Source organism: Bombus terrestris, chromosome 12, assembly GCF_910591885.1.
Source record: "Bombus terrestris chromosome 12, iyBomTerr1.2, whole genome shotgun sequence".
NCBI classification, from domain to species: Eukaryota; Metazoa; Arthropoda; class Insecta; order Hymenoptera; family Apidae; genus Bombus; species Bombus terrestris.
The window spans coordinates 323,283-344,583 of record NC_063280.1 but is presented as its reverse complement, the minus strand read 5'-3'; the positions used below and the strand labels follow the sequence as shown (position 1 = coordinate 344,583).

The following is a 21,301-nucleotide window of genomic DNA, read 5'->3' as shown; positions in this document are numbered from 1 at the left end:
TCAACTCGCTAGCGGACCTTTACCAAGAATTTTCAATAATGTAGGAGAACGATATTATAATCAAGTGAGTGAAAAAATTTTCTATTTAAAAGTTAAAGAAGAGGATGTTTAGATGTCATTATGATTTATTGCGCCAACTCGAAGAGATTTTCTTTAGGGTTCTGTGAATTCGACGATACGCTACTGAAGCGTAGAAAGACAAGCGCGCAGGAACGTTAAGCGAAGCAGGCGAACAGCGAGCAAGCGAACAGCCAAGTAAACTTTGACGAGGGCTTGGCTCGCCTCCGAGCAAACATCTTTGTGCACCAAGAAATTTCTATATAAAATAAATTCCGATCCGCATCCGTACCATTAATTACGAGCCATCGCATCAAAGCCCCATAGATCTCAAAATTGATTTCTTTGCTACTAGCAACAATTTCAAAGTTATTTTCCACTTTCAAAATAATATCGACCACGCCTATTTATAAAGTTGAATCCTCTACAACTAAATAACTATACATACATAATCGTTCATTATTCGAAACAACCAAACGTGTAGAACAGGCAAAAGTAGCCACAATTCGCCTGCATTGCTGTTATTTGCTTAAGTTGCTACGTCAATAACGAAGAAACGTGCATGGTCGACTAATGACGATGAAGAAAACACCCTAAGAAACGAAAGGCGTGCAATGGGTAGTAGCAAGTTAGCGAGCGTCAAAGCAGCCAGTTTATTTCGAGCGTTTTCGATTTCGAGGAGGCAGACTCGCGTGCCACTGGCGAAGCCAATTACACAATGGCTCATAAAAGAGCTCCGTATGAATTCCAACCACAAGACACAGAGATGCAAACAGAGCAGTTTGGCTCGTCCGTATTTCGCGTGTTGTAAATCTCGGAACGTGTAGCACGGGAGAAGGGAGGTAAAAATTAAGGCACGGAGAGCGCGGAGTTGACGATGATCCAAAATATTTTTCTTTCAACGGGCCGTGTCACGGTGCATCCGTTCACAACGGCCGACAAAATTAGAGCCGCACCGTCAAGTTATTTTAATGAGAATTCTGCTTCTCTCGGTGTGTCAAGATCGCGCGATTCAAGCAACCCGTCGCGCTGTAATGGTCGACAAAGCTGCCGTGTCTGTATGTGCTATCTTTTAAACCGAAATTCTAGTCCTTGGGAAAGTCAAGGTTCTGGGAAGTGTAACAAACCTAACGGATGTTATTTATTGCCACCGAGACCAGACTGAAAAACATTCCATGCTCCCGGATACGATCGTGGTTAACGAAGCGGCCGTAACAGACACCGATCGATTCTTATCGGTTGCGTGTCTTTTTCTAGAGGTCGTAACTTGCACAAGTTATCTAACATCGGGCGTATATTACATCCCAAACAAAACAATCTGTATTTCGGAAGAACTGATTAAACGCGTGAGTTTTGTATCGCGGAAGAAAGATTCGATTTTGTTAAAATCTTTGACAGTTCCCGAAAAGGAGAACTATATACGCTAGAACTACCGAACCAATCGAGATGAGCGATATCAGATATTTTGTTTTTATAATTACCAAAATTACACGCAAGTATTAACCTATTGTATGTAGTTTTACTTGTTCGTTGAAAGTTGCAACCTGATACTATAAGAAAATAATGTATTCTAATCGTAATTTATTTGACAATATATAATATAATCTAATATAATATAATATAATACAACGTACTGTAAAGTAATCTTTGCGTATATGGAAATTCCGACTATCTCAATAAAAAGAACAATTTATAATATCCATATTAAATTAACTATATAAATGTATGTATATAGTATGTATATATATTAAAGATACATAGATCTAACATTAAACTTAAAATTAAAATAAAATCTTTCCTTCCGCGAACCATTGCGAAACAAGTTACTCGAAATAGTAAATTAATTCCAGAGACACCCCTTTAGTACCGAGAACTTCTCAGTTCGATGTCCTTTCGATTCACTGAAAACAGAAAGCGAAACGCCTTCCGTTCGCAGTGATGGTAGTTCGTGAGGGTTTGCGACGCGTTTCCAGGTAATATTCTCCTACAGAAGAAGCTCGAGCTCATCGTGAAAACGTTGCTCTTTTTGCCATGGAATTCTAGATAACCTTCCACGATTCTGATGAAAATATTTCGAAAACTTTGCAACCTTTCTCAATACGATTCCTAACATAAAACGTGCGAATTCTAAATATTTCCCTCGATCTAAAGAGAAAAGTTGGAAGATTCGCAGTATTGTTCGAGTTGGAAAAAGACGGAACATTCCAATCCTATTAGTTAGCTACCCGGATTTTTCCACCTGTTTTTCCTAACTTTCCACTCGAAGACTTGAGCAATAAACCGGGAAATATTTGAAAGAGTAATATTCGACTTTTTTTGTTATTTTTACGACTCATAGCTTCCTTCCAATAAAAGAGTGACGCAGTATTGACAATAGATGTGCAAAATCAGTTAAAACGATTGGTATCGAACCGTTTTGCTTTTCCAATTACCAAACACATTTGCATGTAAATGTGTTTAGTAATTGAGATAGAAACATAATTACTGCGCTATGGATTTTTGAAGATTTATAGAAAATTTGAAGGTCCAAGGAAGCGCAGAATATATGTAAAAAACTATATAAAATATCAAAAGGAAATCGTATATTATAATATTTAACGGATGTAAGGAATATTTATTTGGAATTCGTTTCTGGAATCATATTAGTATAAGTACAAATTTACGTAAACGTCTTTAGCCTAAGGATAATACGTACTTAATTATTTTTGTCGTATTTCTTTAATTCCATTTGACCATATGTCGTACATTTAAATACACATTTAAAGCCAGTAGTTCTAGCGTTAAACTGACATCACAAGTTTTATCGTGATCGAAAAATATCGTTCACAATGGAAGATCAATCTTGTAAGTTCCACGAGAAGGGAAACAGAGCGCCACGTAGTTTAAGGCGACAGCGAAATAACAAACAGCAGGAACAATAAGGAAATAAAGAAGCACCGCCGTTTTCCAGGATGTTGCAGCTTTTTGTCATAACTGACAGGGAACGCGCGCCCCATGCAGCGAAGACGTTACGACAGATGTTTGCCGGCCTCTGTTCAACTTCCCTTCGAGCGAGCGAGCAGAGAAGCTGGTCGTTGATCGTCGGAAGCTGTTTTGACTTTGCATGCAAAGTAGCCGCGCAGGGCAGACTGCGCGCAACCTTCTTGCTAACGTAGGAATTAATCGTTATATAGTACCTTAATACGCTCGTAAATCTCGTATAACGAATCGCCCATAAATCGACCGTCGCTATAAATTCATATCGACGACAGCTTTGCCGGATTATTAAATTTTAATTTCGCGCTCGACTCGTTCCCGACTTGCGCGCAATAAATATACGCGTGATCCCCAAGGAGCGTAGTTAAAATGACCCTCATGATTCTTTACTTTCCAAAGTTTCTTCTAATTATCCTATTCTTTTTTTTTTTTTTTTTTTTTAAGACGACAGCTCTCGTAAAGTTTGTCCTGCTGATAGCTGGCAAATTTATTGGCGTAACAAGCGAGAGCAATATAATACATGTGTACGTAATTAGTAGACTACAGATATTTATGCAAATTCACATTTGACGACTACGGAGAGAAAATTATATTTTTCTTGATTCCCTGATTTTAATATCATTCCGTGATTAGACGGAAGAATTTTAATGTGATGTAATTGAAAACGAAAGTATGTTAAGCTGAAAGATGTAAATCTTTTGAAAATGGCCATAATTATCAAGACGGCAATATTTTAATGCCGTCTTTACAATTTTAAAGGAAATGGGGAAATACGTATTTACCTCGAAAGCAAGATATAAAGGCAGTTTTGATCACGTTTTCATTAGTGATTGACAACGAACCGAGTTCTAAAACTGCTTCTTCGTAACACGTAAGAAATGCAGATAGATTCTTCCTCTGTAGTATTCGTGTTTATAAACTAAAGAAATAGAATCTAAATAGAGCTTTCATTCACCAAACATTGTAACGAGTAAGCTATCCACTCTACTTTTGATATTTTATGTATCTTTGCATAATATAAGATATCCATATTATATAATACATAAATGCATGTTATTATATTAATAATAATATTATAAGACAGAACAATATTACATATATAATAAATAATTAATGTATAGTATATATATTGTATAATGTTCTATGGATTTTGCATAGAAATGTGTTATAAATAAAATAAATAAATAAATTTACATAAGTTATTAATGAATAAATGCATAGAAATTCATAATCTAATTTCACAGGCGATGGGTCGTTATCCATAAGCTAACGATCTCAATAAAATCTTTTTCGCCGTGGAATAGCAAATTTTTGGAATTAACAACTGAGAGCGACATAATTAGCGAACGACAAGAGCGAAACGAAATATTGAACAAGAGCAAACGATGAAATGGGATAGAAGTGAGAAAAGGAGAGATAGGGAGAGAGAGAGAGAGAGAGAGAGAGAGAGAGAAAGAAAGGAACGAGCGAGAGCGACACCGGATATCCTTCAGACTGCACCCACGCAACGTGCATGCATGCCCGCGTGCATACACACTCGTATATTCAAGATGCACCAGAGCATCTCTCCGCGATTCAGTGCTGGCATATTTTTAAGCGTCGCCCGGCAAACTCGCTGTATCCGATTATTTATTCCCCCTGGTGGCATCTCCACTCGATTATCTCCGATCTTTGCCCACGGGAGCGTCGAACAGCACTTTCGAAATTGATTACGAAAGGAAATAGCCTGAAAATACGACGGGACTCTGACGAAGGTTTCGACGACGAGGAACCAGCCCCGTTTACAGAGACAGATGTATCCGGTTTCCCCTGAAACCTACGAGAGATACTTTGGTCTAAAAACTCTGTAAACTTTCCTTTTTCCAATTCAAAGAAACTTGAATGATGTCTTTTTACGATCTTCGCATTGTTACGCTTCTTTTCCAACCATAAATACGTATTTTACTTTGAAACAAATTTTCCCAGTTGATATAGATTTTCTCTTTCTCTCTCTATTGGCTCCTACAATCATTGACCTTGTAGTTTTTAAAACAGCATCCTCGTAACAAGCCCTGGTCAATCCCATCTTTTCTCAGTTTCTTAATTTCGTTGTGCACGATGAACTTTTAATTCTCGCGTGATTTATTTCCGTAGGTTCATACGTCTAAGAAACAAATCTCTTACATCTACAAGTTCATTTATTTAAAAAACAAATGACTCGTTCGCATAAATTCGTTTGTAGCAAGAAGATGACATAAATGATAATAATAAATTTTAAGGTAAATTTTAAAAAGCCGTAACGTCGTTAATTTTCTCTACTGTTCCATTTATGGACGGAACCAGTGTGACTTTCAAACGGCTCAGATAATTCCCTTTCTTTTGATTTCGTCAATTCTTATCGACCTTTGTGATTGCTCCAATCGATTTCCCGATCCTAGAAAAGCAAAATCCTCGTAATAAATAATTTCTGGATAAGAAAGCAACTTGAAACAAGCAACAGTTGTATGCACTTTTATACGGTTCCAACGAGTTCGAAAGCGAATTATCGGCGGAATAAAGAATAACAGGATCCTAATAAATGAAACAATCGACTTTTATTAACGGCGGTCGTTGTAATGCGATTCGTAATAGGTTTCTGTGTGTAAAGACCTATCCTCTGTGAGAAGGTATATAAACCAGGGATCGTTTACGGCGACACGACGTTATAGAAAGAAATTTCGAGGAACCTAAGGAACGAGTCATTTTCTTACAAAGCCAACGAACGATGTGAAAAGGAAGGGAATGAGAAGGTGGAGGAAAGAGAAGAGGGAGCTGAGAAGGGAAAGAGAAGAGAAGGGAAGACAATGGATCGCTGCGATCCCTTCTTTCCGTCCCTTGCTTTTCTGCCACCTTGCGTTACCTATTCCCACCGAAGCACAGGGTATATATACCTGCAACACCAGCCTTGGTCTGTTACCTTTATCCGGCATCGGTTTCAAATTTAAAGCGCAATAAAATCGTTCAGGGAAGGTATCGTGTTTAGAAAAAGCACCAGCTTACATGATTTACGACGGTGATTAACTTACGAGTACCTCCGATAGCTGGAGGAAGATAATCAATCACCTACTCGCCAAAGCGCTTCCCGCTACCGAGTGTTAAATTATTATCGTTTTTTTCATTTTCATTTGCATAACCTTCCGGTATTTCCTTTGATTTTAGGGTCCTCTTGGCTCGTCGATTAGGTATATTAGAAAGCTGCTAAGATTATTAGTATATCTTTGCGTAATATACGTACGACGAATTTAATGTCCGACTGGAATTTATCACTCATCGAGCGATGTGAATAGTCATTTACGATTACCAAAGTTAATGGATCATTATTTGGGTGTCGAGTATGTAGTAAAGTTTATTCACTTTGTTTCCTTTGAATTATCACCGGACAATACATAGTAATCGATCATGCGGTATCAGAAATTCGATTAAAAGTCGATCGACAAGGAAACTGGTTTTATAATATGGAAGCGTTAAACAACTAAATATCGAGAATATAGGGTAATATACGGCAGTTTATGGAAATATCTGTTACCATAGTAAACTTTCATGCGTACAGCGTGTACATTATACACGCAACATTTTGGAATTTCATTGATACTGTAACGAGACAAGACTGTCATGGTCATGTTGGGAAAATTTGAAACCAATCTGAAGATATGCGCGCAAGTTACTAAATATGTATTAATTATAAACGTGTATTTAGTAAAAAATTAGTGTACAGCATGAACACTCATCTTAAACATATAATAATCGATAGAGATGGTGTTTTACTGGGTGTTGAAACTTATGAACATAAATAGCAATTTATTGTTTAGATACCTTTCTTATCTGCGAGATATCTTAACGAAATATTTTCTAATTTCTATGTACATTTTCAAATTGGTTTCAAACTTTACCAATATAACCATGACAGTCTTATCTCTTTACAGTACCAACGAAATTCCAACACGTTTTGTATTCTATGCATAATATCGGATTATTCGAAATATTCACAGCGTTTCAATCTTAAATTTCTGTCGAACAATATATAATTCCAGCTAAATCTTTCTTAATTATCGCTAATCAAATTTTATCAAATTTTCTAAACAATCTAGTATGCCTATTCATAAAAGGTGTTTACTAAAGGAAGGAATACTTTCGTAATAAATTGAATTGTTTCTAAAGAATCGATGGAAATGAAGAGAAAAGGAGATTAACGCGAAAGCACAGATGCTTTTTCCATCGAAGACGTAGAATTAGGAATGTTCACGAAGCGGGAGGTTCTCTTGGCTGTCGGCAGAAGGAGAGAGCAAACATGCAGCTATCGTCGACTGACGAGAAATGGAATGTGGACACCATATGGCCGGGATCTTCGCCCAACCACCCACTCGCTATCGCCGTCGTCGTTGTCGTCGTCATCGTCGTTGTCGTCGTCATCGTTGTCGTCGTCATCGTCGTTGTCGTCGTCGTCGTCGTGTCACGATTCTCTCACCCGCGCCACATTACGCGCGCATCTACATCTCCAAGTCAACTCGGAGAAAAGTTCGTTAGCGATTCCAGCGTAATTGCACGGCTCGAGGAATGGAAATTTATAGCCGGTATTACTACATTCACGTTACGTGAAATCACTCGACAGTTGGGAATTCTGGTTGTGCGTCCGTTTGCGAACTCGCGTCTTCGACCACCATTTTATACCGCCTTGCTCGTTCGCCGACTGCTTGCCGATGATCCTTTCGATTTTCTGCCTCGTTTCGATTGTTTGATAGGTGGTTTGATAGCAAATATTGTCATCAGAAAACTCTGATCTGATTGATAATTAAGAGATGTTTTATTGCACATGGAAGACTCTTCTTGCCGCAAAGATCAGTAAGATCGGTTACAATGTTTGAAAATTTCGGCGATTTTCAAAGAGAACTTTTGGATAATTTTTCATTAAGAAGTCAGTCTCGACTGACAATCGAGTGTTTTTTAAGCTGAGAGATAAATTCTCTTTTTGTCCATTTATTAATAACAAGAACATATATTTCATAGCGTTTTTATAAGGAAAATGCAACGAACCCTTAAGAAAAGTCAAACAATGAATATCAACGGCTGGTTGAACGAAATACGATATTAATAACGGAAAAGAAATGTGACGAACGTTTGTGCGTGTGAAAAATGCCAGGAAGACGCTAAATATTTTTCGATAAAAACGACTGGCTGATTACCCAACAGGGTGAAAGAAAAATCCGGATATCAAATACGCAGTCACGTACATACGTAAATTTACGTATTCACGCATATATTGTATATATGTATATAAATACAAGCCCACGTAGTGGCGACCCACACTCCACCACATGTCGTGAAACTAACGACTCTCGTGTATGTTGAAAAACTATTTTCGACGCAAGCATTGTGTATACGCGCGGACTCCTAACTCCACCGGAAACCTCTGTTTTACGTATGTAAACATATTGCTGCGGCCTACATGCGTCTCTCGATATTTATCCAACCGGCAGGAATTCCTCTCGTTAAGGGAGCCAGCGCTCGGCTGCATCGCGGATCTTGTTATCGTTTCTGTCAAATACCGAAGCGTTTGTTACGCAAAATCGTAAGTAACATCGCTCTTCCTTCGACGAATCTCGTTGCTCGAGTCCTCGAAATCTTTCATATCCAAACGATGAAAACATTGAATTGTGTGGAACTACCGTGTCTCATCGATGATCAGCTATTTGAGCAAAATCATATTTTTAGAAATATAACTAAGAACTTGGGTACAGTATCGTTTTAATTATTAGGTATTAGTAATAGCGCTGCGCTTTGTGAATTTTATAGATTATGTTAGATATACGAATTGTGTGCATCTTTGCAGCTTTGAGTTTTCCATAAACATTCGCGAACAAGATATAATTTATCAGTTAATAATATAATTAAACTTACAAATTGCGAGCTTCAGCTTGCAGATTCCTTATTTAAAATTCTATAAATAGTTTATAATTTATAAAATTTAATCTTTTTCGTTACTATATATTACGCTGAAGTATTTATCAAGTTGATAACTTGTAACTTGATTGGTGAAATTTCGCTAAATGATATTCAGAAATAGAATATCTATGCTGCGTTACTTCCAACGAATTGTACTATCAAATACTCTAGCGAGATTCCATACGATTTCCACAACGCAAATAGCAAATTGCTATTCCGAACGAGCCAAAGAAAATATAGAAACAAGGTAGCAGAAGAATCGAACAAGGTTCACGATCGTTTCGATTATGTGGACCCATGTATCTAGGATGACAGCTAGCGCTGGCTTACTGTGACTGGATTATCGATAGCAGATTAATATCGAATCGAATGTTTTCCCGACCGGTGTGGAGATTATTCGTGTCACGGTGATATCCACGTAGTCGACGAAGCTACCTAGGGAACGGTGCACGGCACGAGAAGGATCAGAGGAAAAAAAAAGCAAAGGCAGTGGTTCAACAATGTTGGTGTTGTTCCCTGTTCTGCAACATCATTCTTCATCCAGTATATATCAACGTCGATCTTGTTGGCATCGCATTCTGAATGAAACCACGTTCGGACGAACGTACGTACGAACGGATCGGTGGACGGACAGATGGACGTTCTCGTGAGGGTCAACGTTCCCTTCCTTTCAAGGACGGCCGAAGAGAAAAGTCAAAGAACAGTCGGGTGTAGGAGCGAGACCTAGCCACATAAAACGGTGAAAGGGAGAGACGCGGATGAAAAAGGAGAGGGAGAGGGAGAGAGAGAGAGAGAGAGAGAGAGAAAGAAAGAATGGCCATTTATTTCGGGAAGATGAATTTTTAAGCAACTAATAATAACTCGTAAAGTGAAATAGATTGCCCTAAATATTTTGCGATGTCCAGTTTTAGAAACCGGCCATGCTTGAATCTGCCGCGTTAGAATTTTATAGGCATTCGAGATGAACACTTGTTACTCCGTCGAAGTAGAATTTCGTACAAGTCAGTCAAGTTACCTCACGATCATTTCAAATAGTTTGAAACTACTTCTTTTAAAATATTCTATCCGGCGTTCTTTAATATTCGTTGAAATATTTCAAGTTCCATGTGTCTTTTACCTTTCAAGCGAAGTTATATTATACAGGCTATTAAGAAATACTGATTACGTGTGTTAAACTGTATGAAAAAGAACAAAGATGATACAAAGCTTTCTGTGATCATTTTATTGAACTGAAATCTCGTCAAGCATGTAACAGAAGATTACATTAAATTGTCAGCAGTGCTATGAATTTTTCGAACAATCTATTTACCTATTTATCCTTCCTATCCTTCTCATCATTAGTCAAATCACTCGACATGAAGTCGTATCGAATAGAGTAATAATTGAAATGAAGCTTACGAAAATCCGATAATTCTCGTGTTTATTTAATTGAACATAGTTGCAAAGAAAGAACATACAAAGTAGTATCAAAAGATTGATATAGGAAGATTTTTTCATTTTCCTTGTCTTAAAGTTTAATTTACGTGTAAGTTCGAAAATGAAGAGAAAAGAGAAGAAATACGGGTAAACTGAAATGCTTGCTTCTTAACTCTAACTCGACAGCGCATCTCGACTCCGGCTTGTACACGGCTGTCATAATAGTCTGCCGTATGTATCGTGCTAATTCGTAAAAGCGTCTTCGAGATAAGGGCACGCCGTTCCACACGATAGAGGGACGCGACCATTTGAATCAGACCGATGGAGAGAAGTGCAGACCACGGAAAAACTCTTTCGAAACTCGGACTTCTTCCCAAATGTTTGAAGTCCGAGATACGAATGCGAGGATTATCGTCCATCTGATCGAACAATAATGAAACATGTATCATATAAAACTCGTTTATATATTTATGGCAATTGAATAGAAATCCAAGGATAAGAAAATGTACCGAATGTAGCAAAATAAAATAACAATAATGATTTTTAGATAAAATATTTAATAACGAGAATGAATTCTAAATAAAGATCTGTTTCAATCATAATAATGGAATGTGGATATTTGCTTCGGATATTTTACATACTTCTACATATCATCTGTATTTTGTACATACTTGCATCTTTCCAATTCCACAAATTAAATGCAAATAGTATATCTAAACAGAGATTTCTATCGTTAGTTAGTAATTAATAAACCATAAAAATGTATAAATAAATGTAGTTTAATAACTGAAAATTGAAGGGGTAGTGACATGGTTACCACGATACAGGTTCCTATTATATTATCCGCAAACTTTATATTTACTCGATGGATTTACTTAATGAATTTTAAACACCTATACCTGGGAAGGATCGTAATGCAGCGTGGCAATCACGCTCTAGCTTAACAAGCTTACGCATACACGCATATTTATACGATACACGCAGGGAATGCGAATAATATTCGTACGAAGTAGAAATCGGTAACGTAGGTAGAAATTGACGAGCTGTAAATGTTATTTTATGGCGGTATTATGTAACTGATCATTTACGGTCGGTTTATGCGCGTATAATTCGTGATCGCAATAAAAGTCCATGCATCCGTATATCATAACGTTGGCCCCGTGACAGTGACAATAAATTAATTCGCCGAGAGGCCAATTCGTTGAACCCTGAATCGAATCGAATACTCCAGTCGCCAATTAAGCAGCCTGCCTCGCATCTTCGTCCCTGCGACTTCCGGTCAATCTCCGTGAGCTGATCGCGACACACGATACCTCCGTGGTAATAAACTACATCAGTCCTCCCCCTTGAATCCACTGCGGCTACTATAATTTTCGATACACCGACGAAGAAAGCGGGAGACTTTCAACTTCACCCACAACGAATACGATGAGAACGTTGTTCTGAATATCAGTTTAGGCATTATTTTACTACAATAAGCCATTATTTATACAATTGGGCATTATTTGCTGCAATAAGAATCATACGAAGGTATATAACGAGATCAATTGTTACTATTTACAAAGCTATTATCAAAGGAAATTATGCATGAAATTGCACCCTAGTGCGCTTTTTAATCTACAACAATCGGTCGTTGTTTTGGTAATTTCAGAAACGTCGAGTCCAAGCGTACCGAAGCATACTGAATCAGCTGAGATAACAATTTCATAGCAACTTCATTCAACTAAACACATATTTCGAAGATTTATTCAGAGTACTCTGCAATGCAACGAGTTTCATAAATCATCTAAATACTAGAACTAAATCAATTGACAGCACCGGTATCAGATTTTTTATTTTTGCGATTACCAAAAACCTGCAAGTGTTCTTAACAATATCAATATTTTCTCTTATTAAGATAGAAACATGGTTACAAATACTTATATACTTATATACTCTATTTTGATTTTAATTATCTATGTATAACATATTCAGGGAGGAGTTTAACTAAATTATTAAATTAAAAAATTTAGTAGTTATGGTGTTAAAGAAGAGAAAGAATCGAATGCTTGTCGGAAGAAGCAGACATGTAGATCGGTCCGGAGAACCAGCGACCCATCGAGAAGGCCGAAAAGAGGAGCAATAAGAACAACGAACGGGGAGAAGGCGAGCGATCAGCTAGACCGGATATGACGCGACAGCACATAACGATGATCGTAGATTGCGTTTAGTGCTTGTGCAAAAGCAGGCGAGCAGGAGCAAGTTGATGAAACGGTGACGAACAGGGAGGGTAGAGTAGCAACAAGAGGGAGGGAGGGAGAGAGAGAGAGAGAGAAAGTGCGAGGAGGAGGAAATGAAAAAGAGATGAGAGAGAGCGGGAAAGGAGATCAAAGACGGAGGAACGAGAGATAACGGGGTTGGCAAACATGAAGATAGCGACGGTGTTCTTGTATTACGAAGAGAGAAGAGAATCTTACTTCAGCAAAGGACGTGATCCAAGTGTTCAGCGTTCCGATCGAAGAAATGCGCGCTTTCGCGAAATCGAAGTACATATAAGGAAAATTTCACCTCGCTAGATATTTTAGAAATGTATGCTTCTACATTGCAAAACGATTTGTTTTTCTGTTTCAAGAATTTTCTTGGAAAATCTCTAAACAAGCCTCTCTCTTGTCTCGGCTAGGATATCATTTAGAATACACGCAAGTATAGACAGCATTAATCGAGAGGAGAATTGAATCAGGCTCGAACGTTTGAATCATACCCTTTGTTAAAGATTCGAGTATGACTCTAGATTGTAGACTATTGCAAGAGTAGGATAGGCCGACAGGCTTGGCGTCTCTGCATCGAAAACGTTGACTCGACCGTCAACATAGTATGAATATTGCTCAACGGGATACCAACACGTATGTACATTGGAACAAAGCCTAATGAAATAAGCGCTTCGTTTAGAATCGATTTTGATTTGTTATGGTACTATATGGAAATATCATGTGCCTATTATATGGAAATGCATTTGAAGGAAATTTTGCAGGCGTAGTTCGCTTGGAAGTTGACGTGCCGATTCGCCACGAACGACGTCGAAACGCGTGGAATGCAAGCAACATCGTCAACGTTACGCGGAACGGTGGCTTTGGAATGGAAACTTTCACAATGCCCCTCCCCCTCAACCGTGTCTGGTGCAAAACACATCGACGGATCTTTTTTTTCCTAAATGTATGTATAGATGGTCTCGTTTTTTAAATACTTTTTCTTGTTCTTATGTAAAACCAGAAGTTGTCTATAGGATCTCAATGTCGAATTAATTTCTCATCGATCACGAAACTCCTACATCGTACTGTCTTCGATCGATATACGAAGACGTTTTATCCGACGTCGAAAGACGAAGGATACGATCTGTGCATAATTTAAATGACTCGTTAATGAGTTTAAAGACGCACGTGCAAACGCGCGAGGACGTGCAACGCCAACCACTCCTTTTATGACTTTGTTCATATTCCTTCGATTCATTATTCCGGACACATGTCACTCAAGGACGTGGCGTCTTTGCGCGAAGATCATCAAGTGCATTTGCAAAGTGTTACCACACCGTATTTATTGCGAAGTTGCGCCACATTACATAAGAAACGATAACTCAAAACGCGCCTTCCATCAAACGTACGTTCTGGGTTCAAAGTTACTATAGAATGTGATTAAACGTGAACGTAGTGTATGTTACAAACACTGAAATACTAATGTCAAACCAAATCTCTGGCGTATACATAACCATGTCATATACATAGTACATATTAATATATCGTTAACTAACGTATCAAGAATCAGAGAACTTGCGTTTCCATTGGCTTCATCACGAAATTAACTCGATTTTCAACGACATTCGATTAAATTATCGTTTAGTATCAATTTCCTGAGATCTTAATCCATCATGGTTTAACGTTATATTAATGAAATATCTCATTTATAAGCTTTCTTTTAATCAACTTACATTATCGAATTCTGTGTTTTAACATCATGGCTAATTAAAGGAAATTCCAAGAATTTGTTTGATATCTCTCCCTTTTTTGTTGTTTCATTTTTATTGTGATAAATCGTTGCTTGGTCTAACATAGTTTCTAAAGATAAAGCTTCAATGTTTTCCGAGGACGGGGAACATTTTCGAGATATAATGAATATCTTTGTCGCGTATCTTGAACGTACTTCGAATTATTCAGTAAGCGACGCAGTGGTTCGAGAATATCGGAAAATCACGTTCTGCGTCGCGTTTTGCGTCATCGACTTCGTCTTGTCCCTTTCGAGGGAATGACAAACGCGAGCGGAATAATAAGAGAGCCCTTCGTGGAGAACGTTGAAAACGATGGCTAAAAGCCAAAAAAATACATTTTTCACTGATCTACTCGTACATTCGTTTACCAGTTACGATTAATCACAGGGATGCAAGGCAATAATTTAGAGGTGACATTAAAAGGTGAATACGTCTGATCAATGCCTTTTTTTAAATATAAATCTATACAAAAAATAGTATGTGTGAACATACTCATATATTTATTTTCCGATAAAAGAAAAAGAGGTTAAATATATCCGACGAGTTTGAAACTCTACAGAGTTACAAACAGATTATTACGACACTGTACGATCTACTAGTTGTCATTCAAAAGTTCCTGAATGAGAAATCTTATCGATTCGTAACCAACTGAATGAAAATGGAACGAAAGAAAAACGAGAAGAAATTAGTATCTATATCCCTGTCGCAGATACAGCGTATTAATCTTTCTCATCGATGAGTCGAGTATAGCGCCAGACGAGTCAGCTACCTATGCGCCATGCGTGGAAATCACGGTTTCATTCATGCCAGACCGACACTACTATGTGTGTGTGCATGTATATGCCTGAGTATTCGTTTACGTGTATATCTGTGTCACGATGCGCGTGAGCGTGCCGATATCTTGCCTCGCAAGTCGCCGTGCAAACTGCCTCTACAAGTTGGCCTGAAAGTCTCTAGCACACACCTTTATCTCTATATACTACATATTTCAAGTCCAGTAAAACTTTATAGTAAAATTACACAGATGACAGACACTTATTAATCGATTTTCCGTCATCAAACTCAAATCGATCAATACTTCGATTGCTTCGACTTCAACGGAGAAACTTTCGATCGAATCATGAAATCGTAAATCTAACGTTGGTTTTACTCGCGGCTGCACACTTCCAAGTAAAATTACACTACCTACTCGATGAATATCGGAGATATCTAATCTACGATCGAATATCAAATGTTACGTGTCAGATCTTATATCCCAGTGTTCTGACTAAGTCGTTCGATCGAGTCTTTCCAGATACCAAATCTAATCTCGGGCACGATTCACGACTTCAATGTACGCGTTCAATGATTGTTACTGTTCGTGATTATTACTGTTTCCGAATTTCTTGGAAAACTAATTATTCAACCGGAAGTGCGACTCACCGAAGGTGAGATTCGCGAGATTCTTTGAGCACCCGATAAATCGGCATACGTATTTATACGCGAGAAACTTACGTGAAACGTTGACGCAGACACGCGGGCGCATGCGCGCCAGGTACGTCAAACCGAGTGGCATTCATTTCTATTGCCATTCGAAGCGAATGACGCGGCTATGTGTTGCCGCGAATGCGCGGCACTGCGCATGCGCTCGTACTCCGATCGTATTCCGTTCCAAGAGAGAGAAACTAGCAATAAGACTAATTCAATTACAGTCTGCGAGTTTTCAATCGGCGCTATCTTTGATAAATCATATACGCGTATATATGAACCAAATAAATTCGATTTTCAAATTCATTCGGAGAATATAAAATGAAAATATGAAATCGCAGCTCATAGAGGTGTATAATAAACAGGAAAGAAGATAAAAGGTATTCAGTTAACATAGGTTAACGAATGCGAATCAACTTCAGTATAGATAACGCGAGATAAAGGCCGATGTTTACTTGAAGTCAGATTTTTATTTTAGCATTTTACACGTGTCACTCGATACGTCTGTCCTCCCTTTCGACATTTCGTTATACAAATTTGTCCGAGAAGGATATTGAGCCGCCAGAAAATACGATTGGAAAATCGATCGAATACCATTTACACCCAGTGCATTCATAGATAGAATAAGCGAATACTTTCCATGAAAGCATACGCGACCCGCCTACGAGGTCAGCATTCCCATCGACGGGAGGAAAGCAACGGGCACACGAAGCCGAATGCTCGAGGAGGAAACACGACTACGTAAAATATGTCGGGCGTTACGAACGGAAAGGTGGCGGTGACTTTCTCGCAAACTTTCTACACCAGTAAATTTCATTCACTACTCGGCCCGTGCCTTCTGGCTTCTATGAAAGCGTAATGTGATTCAATCCGCGGCGAGTCACGCTCGCTCGCTCCGATTGTCGATGAAATTGCTACGAAGAAATCGTGCGACCTCGCTGGCTACCGATCGTCGATCGTATAGAAACAAGTTCATATACCAGCAAACTATATATCGGAGCTATGAATATTTTCTAAACAAACGTGGAATAACCTAAAAGGTGTACAGTATACTGCTTATTACATAGAAACCATAAAAGTTTTAGTAGACTCGTTTGACTAGGTCTCCCTTATATTAGGTTCCAAGAGTGAATGAGAAATAAGCAATGGGAAAGAAACGAGCAACAACAGCCTACACAGTTTCTTTAGGATCGATTCCTTTCGATTAACGATTCGTTCAGGAACGAAAAAGGTTGGGTTAAGCATGTTGACCCTACTACGATTCCCAAATATTTCTATCTCAATCTTGCTCTTATTTTAGCAAATAAAACGGATTTTAGTGTTACAGGAAGTGTTTAACATTGGATTGAAACAAGTAATCGCACATTTTCCTATTTTACTCGAGCTTGAGATATTTTTCAACATTAGAAAAACCGCGCTAGAATAACTGATTCATCCCTTAACCAGATTTACGTCAGTCGTAGCGTCTACGTCGAAATGAAATAACATCTAAAATCATAGAGGAATAGGGACGAAGAAAGTATATCCAAGAGAATCGACTCGAGAGCGTGACGACTTGATCCGTTTTCTCCGATTAATAGGTTGATTAAAATTCCCGTAATAAAAATAACGATCGAATGACGGTAGAAAGTAAATTCATGTTGGATAAATATTGAAAGTTCAGACTCACCGTTTCGACTAGGGGGCCGTGGAGGCGCAGGATACTGGGGCGGCGTCAAGGGTGGCGGCTGCGGCGACACTCGCGCAGACGAGGAGGTCGTTGAGCCTTGGGAGGCGGACGGCGCCGGAACAAGCGTCGTCGTCAGTGGCGTCGTCGACGTGATAGTCGTCGTAGCCGCCGTCGGTGTCAACGGAGACGTGGTGGCGGCGATTGTGGTGGTGTGCTGCCCGATGTACCTTGAGGCGGTGCTGCTCGGGCTGTTAAACGGCCAGGGCGGGCGCCGCGGTGGCAGCACCGGGGGCGGCTCGTAGTCCAAGGTATCCACACTTTCGGCACTTCCGTTTCACCTGTATCCTTCACCGAACCGCGAAACCGTCGTTTTAGCTTTATCCTTCGCTGTAGTCTCCGTGGCACGTGTTCGAGCACGAACTCATTAGAGGCGCGAGCCGACGACTCCCTTTATCGCCGTAATCTCTCTTTCACTATCTTCCTTTTCTTCTTTTTTTCTTTGAAATCCGCAAGCACACAACACGCGGTTTGCGTTCGGAAAGCGAATGGAGAAACAAGAACGAGAAAGAAAGATGGAGCAACAATGACTGTGAACACCGTGAGGTTTCGAAAAAAAGATATTGTCGCGTTCTCTCTTCTTATCTGCCTCTTCCTCCTTATATTCTATCTTCTCACTTCTCTTTTTTCGCACTGGTCACGTCACAACACGTAAACACATGCTCCAGAGTACGGATACTATAGGTGTAATAGCATAGTGCAGTGAAACGTAACAGACGAACAAGAAACTCGCGTAAAGGCTACGGATTATCGGTAGATTTCCGTGGTTAGGAACGAAAGCGGTGAACACGGCACGGTGGCTCCGGCGTAAGAGCTCTGTCGAGAAAAACACAAGCACGGGAAGAGGAGATGAGAGAACCAAGTGGAGTCGAGTCGAGTCGTGGCAAGGCGAGACGAAGTGAGACGAGATGATGCGAGGTAAGGCAAGCCGAGAGGAGACGAGACGAGGCAAAGCGAGACGAGACGAGACGAGAGATGAGGTGAGGCGAGGCGAGGCGAGGCGAGGTTACGACGACGTGGAGAGGAGAGAGCAGAGGAGAATACGCGGAGAGGAAGCCAAACCGTGACAAAGTGAGGCAAAGGGCGGAGAGCCGAACGAGTACTAAGGTGTGCTATGAGGTGAAGCGAGGTGAGGAGAGGTAGAACGAGGTGTGGTGAGGTAAGAGGAGGGAGAGGCAAGACGAGTCGAGACGAGGCGAGACAGAAGGACAAGACCGGTGAATACACTGCGGGCTCTTCTCGTGCACTGGGAACACATACGGGCTCTCTCTCGTGGCAACGATGCGCGCTCTTCTCCGTCTCTCTTTCTTTCTTTTTCCCTTTCTCTTTCCGCTACGGGACCGCTGCTGGTCGAGCGAGAGCGAAAATCAGGGAGAGAGAAGGTACGAGAGAACGACGATTAGCGTGCGCGGCCGAGAGAGAGAGAGAGAGAGAGAGCGCGAGAGAAAGAGAGCCGACGACTGAATCTCGCGTAGGCCGTCTGCCAGTAAACAGGCTCCTTCATTCACTGCTTATTTTATACGGGCGGCCCCCTATGCTCCACAGAAATAGCCACTTCGCTCTGTCCTTGTCGCGCGCACATGCCACGGCCGGATATGCCTTCGCTCTTCAGTAGATCTCCTTCCTCTCTCTCTCTCTCCCCCTCGTTCCTGCCTCTCCTTTCTCTCGCACTCTCGCATTCGTGTCACGCGGCTCGCACCTCGAACAACAGTACTGCTGCTCGTCGTGGAAAAGCAACGAGTAGGACCTCCTCACCGACGTTCTCCTTCTCGCGCATCCTTCTTTCCTTTTCTTCGGAGCGTTGCTTTTTTCCTTCTTAAAGCGTATGTGCTTTTCCTCTTCTCTCTCTCACTCTCTCTCACTCTTACGCGTACGTCCTCGTGCGTAAACTTCACCGAGCTGGATGCCTGCCCTTTATTCTGCCCTCCGTTATTCTTCCGTCTCCTCCTACCAGCACACGAGACACTGCCACACTCTCTGCCTCTGCCAGCAGCACCCCGACGACGACGATGCCGACAGGTGCGTCACGATCGATTGAGTCGCCCCGTTCTACCATAAACTGACTGACACTGTTGCCGGGAATTCGATCGTTTCGCTAAAATTCAAATGTCACTGATTTTCTCCTATTATATCTCTCTAGTCAGGAGATCTATTATACAGCTTTCGATGCAGTCAGCTTAACAGGTCTCTGCATTGAAACGATGTCACCGCCAGATATCGATACAGTTTTGTTTCTTTCGTGCACACCGTTCCGTATATCCAGTAATTTCCCGCGATCTATGCGAGAAAATCGATCGTGTAGATCGATAGAGCGAGATTTTTTTTAGGAATCACATTAGCACGACGCAATTCTCGATCGTACACCACTGATGGTGATAAATGTAACGCGTGTGTCCGTGGTTAAGTATCAGCCAGCGTAAAGGGTTCGCTTGCGTTCACTGATTTTCTCGAATGGCAAGCCTCCACTCGATTTCCCCGCGATGGCTGGCAAACTGCGCGCACACACAAGCGAATGCATACACGGGGAGCCTGGGTATTCGTGGCGTACGGTCCTCCTCTCTTGCGTTAAGCAAAGAACGGGGGAGAAAGAGAGTTGGAATGAGTCGGATGGAAGGAAGAAAAAAAGAGACGAAACGACGAAACAACCACGAGGAGTGGGAGAAGCGTGAACGAGGGAGCGGAAGAAAGACAGATGGAGAAAGAGAGAGAAACAAGGCAGGAAAAGAGGAAGGGAGGAAGAAAGACGGATAAAGTGGGTGGGAGCAACGATCGTCGTGCAAGAGAGAGAAGAAAAAGTTCAGCTGGCCTCGGCGGCCATGCCGGTGTAGATCGTGCGAGCGCAGCCCAGGCACGTACTGTCCGGCCCGCAGGCCCACCACTCAACACCTTCTCTATTTTCTCGCCTTTTCCCTCTTGCTCCCTCTCTTCTTCTTTTATTCTCTCTTTTCTCCGCACTTTTTTCGCTTTTTGCTTCGACCACGTATTTCTCCAAGCTTCGCGATCACGTACACGACACAATCTCTCCTCCTTCTCGTCGTCTTTTCTAACCTCTCTTCCTTCCAACTTTTTTCACGTTCGTTCGTATTGCCCTGCCGGTCGACGATCAAATCGATCCTCGAGCCTCCGTGTATCCATCGGATCTCTTCGTTTTCCCACTTTCGACTTAAAGCGTGTAACACGTTTACAGTTCTCCCGGTGAATGCGATCGCGTACGACGATCCAAATGTGATTCGAACAAACTGTAAACGATGTGTTTGTACACACTAACGACTATCGAGCGGAAAGGCGAACGAACCTCTTTTCCTGTTTCTCACGGAAAATCTTAGGCGAACAATTTCGCCGTTTGGTCTAGTTTAACGAGAAAGAGAGAAATATAATAATGCGCACGCGTACACTCGCGATTTCTCTTGCTCTCCTCTTTCCCTCTTTTCGAGTCGAGTATCGCCCGTTCTTTTTTTCTCAATACCGTATATACCGTTCGTTTTCACAGCAGGAGTATAATCGTGTTTCGTTTGGAGCCGAGGCCGGCTGCGCTCAACGCTGGTGTGGCGTTGTAGACTCTCCGCTTGTTACAAACAGCGGAGCAGCGGCCTGTCTGTCTGTGGGTGGGGTGCGCGCGATGCGCATGCGCACTCGATCATACCGAAAGTTGCATATGCGCGCGTTCACTCATACGAGCGTGA

The 21,301-nt window shown here is 40.7% G+C and overlaps 1 protein-coding gene across 1 annotated transcript in view; it reads right to left on the bottom strand.

Annotated features, from left to right (window-relative positions):
- Positions 1-17,895, bottom strand: part of LOC100647937 — a gene marked incomplete at its 5' end in the record, with an annotated part of 31,157 nt that extends 13,262 nt beyond the window's left edge. The window contains one exon of the mRNA XM_012314457.3: positions 17,562-17,895. Within this exon, the coding sequence (XP_012169847.3) occupies positions 17,562-17,895 (334 nt within the window). The remainder of the gene's footprint in view (positions 1-17,561) is intronic.
- Positions 17,896-21,301: the final 3,406 nt, after the last annotated feature.